At 34.2% G+C, this 3,062-nt stretch overlaps 1 protein-coding gene across 1 annotated transcript; it reads left to right on the forward strand.

The window, feature by feature from the left end:
- The first annotated feature begins 818 nt into the window (after positions 1-818).
- Positions 819-2,678, forward strand: LOC149949744 (uncharacterized). The gene is made up of 3 exons (XM_090169482.1): positions 819-887; positions 955-2,291; positions 2,354-2,678. The coding sequence occupies exons 1-3, from the start codon at positions 819-821 to the stop codon at positions 2,676-2,678; spliced, it is 1,731 nt and encodes a 576-aa protein (XP_090025608.1).
- The last annotated feature ends 384 nt before the right edge of the window (positions 2,679-3,062 follow it).

Here is a 3,062-nt window from a genome sequence, read left to right on the forward strand (position 1 = left end):
TGAGTACCATATATCAGTTTAAACTTAGCACAATTGTTAAAAAAGATTGGTATTTAATTTGTTACCTTTTTCAATTCTTAATTTTTGGATTTATACCAATATAGATTGAGTTCAGCTACCAGTTTTAATCCATAATCCCAGATCGTAATTTGATTAAACGGTTGAGATCGGGAATTTTGTTTTCGCATATTTTCTATTAGGGTACAAATAGTTAAATTAATTTGGTTTAAAATGGAATGTTACATTTAAATTGTTAATAATATATAGCAAAAGTAATAATATTTACCTTTTACACTATGCAGAAAGACTCCAAACTCCAAAAATATCTTGAATAAAAACTTCCAAACAAAATGGCGTCCAGCGACCGTCCGACCGCGTTGGGAAGTGACAAGCTTTTGTCTGCTGAAACCGTCCTGACCACGCGGTCAGAGCTATCTTGCTCCTCTTAAAAAATACAAAGCCTATACGCCTATCTTCCAATTACATGCTGTGCGGCTACCGCGCAGGGGTAAAATACGAAGACTGTCTTTTTAATTATCACTTTACTACATAGATGACAGCAGTGGTTGAAATTCAAATGAATATTTTAAAATTCGTCTGCTACAATTTTTCTAAACAGTAAACTTTGCTTTCTGTCGGTTGTTTTAGGTTGTAGTTTCTAAGATAATTATTGCTATTAATCTTAAGACATTGGTATATAAATTACTGATACGTTTTTATTAAAGTAAGTTTCTGTTGCCATTTTCATATAAAGTTATTAGGGTTCCAATTTACATTTTTTATTTGTCTAGAATTATTTATATCGATAAGCCTTTGTGATGGGGAGTCGATACTGTTGTGTTTTCAAATGTTCCCAGAAAGGTCCAACAGATTTATTAGGAAATAAAGTAAGAGTTATTTACTCATTACCGTTAATTGTAGTATACAACTTAATTAAAACAAATTAATATATAGGTTACTTATCATCGAGTTCCATCCCAAGAACCATTGCGTAAAATATGGATCCAGAAAATCAGAAGACGGGATTACTTGTATAACCCTGTGGCTAATATTTATGTTTGCTCTCTGCATTTTAAAGATGAAGACTTCAAAGTAAGCGTTAGAAAGAAAAGGACCAAACTAATCGATGGCGTAATTCCTTCAAATTTTAATTGGGAACCATATGAAAGTACTGTTGTAAGAAAAACATCTGAAGACAATGCTAGTGTATCTAAAACGGTTGGTGGCACAGTTGCTGTTGGAAGATCGGATGAAGGCATAAGTGCGGGTGGAAAAATGGATGAAGCCACAACTGCGGGTGGAAATTCTAGTTCAGCTTTACAAGATGAGCGTCCTCTACCAAATGTTAATGCTACCTTTTCAACGGAAGTTCCAAACACAAAGGTGCAAGAGTGTGAAGATGTACAAAATAAAAATAAGATATGCAAGAGCATTATAATGAAATTGACCAAAAACCTTAAAGATAATAGAAATATTTTCAATGAAGAAAAAGTGAAGAACCAAAATTTAATTCAAGAGCTTCAAAATAAACTGGCAATTCTGGAAGAAAAGAATAACGTTTTGGCTTTTCATTTGGATAATACGAAAACTTCACTTGAGGAGGAAACGGCCAAAACTAAGCGCTTGGAGGAAGAACTGAAACGAAGAGTACTAAGCATTGATACCATAAAGGATAAAGATGAAGACATTTGTTTTTACACTGGACTTCCCAATTATCAAAAACTTATGGGACTATTTGATTATTTAAATCCGGGATCTAATGGTGAAAATATTGTCTGGTGGAGGGGAAAGGACACTAAAATAGATTCTACGTCCCCTGCTGGCAGACCTAGAAAGCTTTCCGTTATAGATCAATTTTTGGTTGTGATGATGCGACTTAGACTTGGTCTTTTTGTAAAGGACCTTGCTTTCCGCTTCGCAGTATCTGAAAGTGTCATAAGTGTTACATGTATTTCATGGATTAATTTCATGTATTTACAATTAGGACAGATGGATATTTGGTCAACCAGGGAACAAATTGACGAAACCATGCCAGAGATATTTAAACAGAAATATCCAAGTACCCGCTGTATTATAGATGCGTCCAAGTCACTTGTACCGCAATCAGCAACGTATTCTAATTATAAATCCACGAACACTTGGAAAGGTTTAATTGGAATTAACCCCAGAGGTTACGTAACGTTTGTCTCGGCATTATTCTCCGTAAATATTTCGGACAAATGTCTGACAGCGAAGAGCGGCTTTTACGGTATGCAGTTTGATCCACAGGATAGCGTCATGGCGGACAAAGGGTTTTTAATCGAAGAAGCACTAAAAAAATAAACGTGACTCTCAACATTCCACCGTTTCTTAGAGATAAAGACCAGTACACCAAAGAAGAAATCAAGGAAACACAAAAAATAGCTACACTTCGTATACACGTGGAAAGACGTATTAATAGGGTGAAAAGGTATCACATTTTAGATCGACCTGTCCCGATTTCATTAGCACCAGTGATTAACCAGTTATGGACTGTTGTGGTTCTTCTAACCAACTTTCAAAATCCGATAGTTAACTTTGGCACTACTGTTCAGGATGATGAGCTTGACGACATCGAGCCACCTTTAGAAAATTTCAAAGAAATTATCGAATATCAAGAAAGCGACAATGAAAGTGATCTTGAGGATTTTTGCGTTTAAAATAGGAACAATTTATTTTGTACTAAATTTAAAAAAAACGTTAAGATCAATTTCATTAAATCTAGTTTATCACAAATTAATTTTTGATCTCGTTAAAAGCTAAAAAATATCTTAAATAATACATCTTGAGTTAGGATAAGTTGACAATCATTAAATTTACCCTGTATCACTAAAGAGTATCACATGGTTCATGTTTGGCCAATATTGGGAGCATATAATTAAAATAAAATGCATCTAATTTAGAGACCATACTTTCCCATTTATCATAATCAAACCGAATACGTTGAATAATTAACCCCTTTTCAAAATATACCACAAAATCACACCACACGTACCCTGAAAGACCTAATTGACCCATTACTTGCTTCGAGATGAGATTCATTT

Source organism: Leiobunum rupestre, chromosome 3, assembly GCF_980474605.1.
Source record: "Leiobunum rupestre chromosome 3, qqLeiRupe1.1.hap1, whole genome shotgun sequence".
Classification (NCBI taxonomy): domain Eukaryota; kingdom Metazoa; phylum Arthropoda; class Arachnida; order Opiliones; family Sclerosomatidae; genus Leiobunum; species Leiobunum rupestre.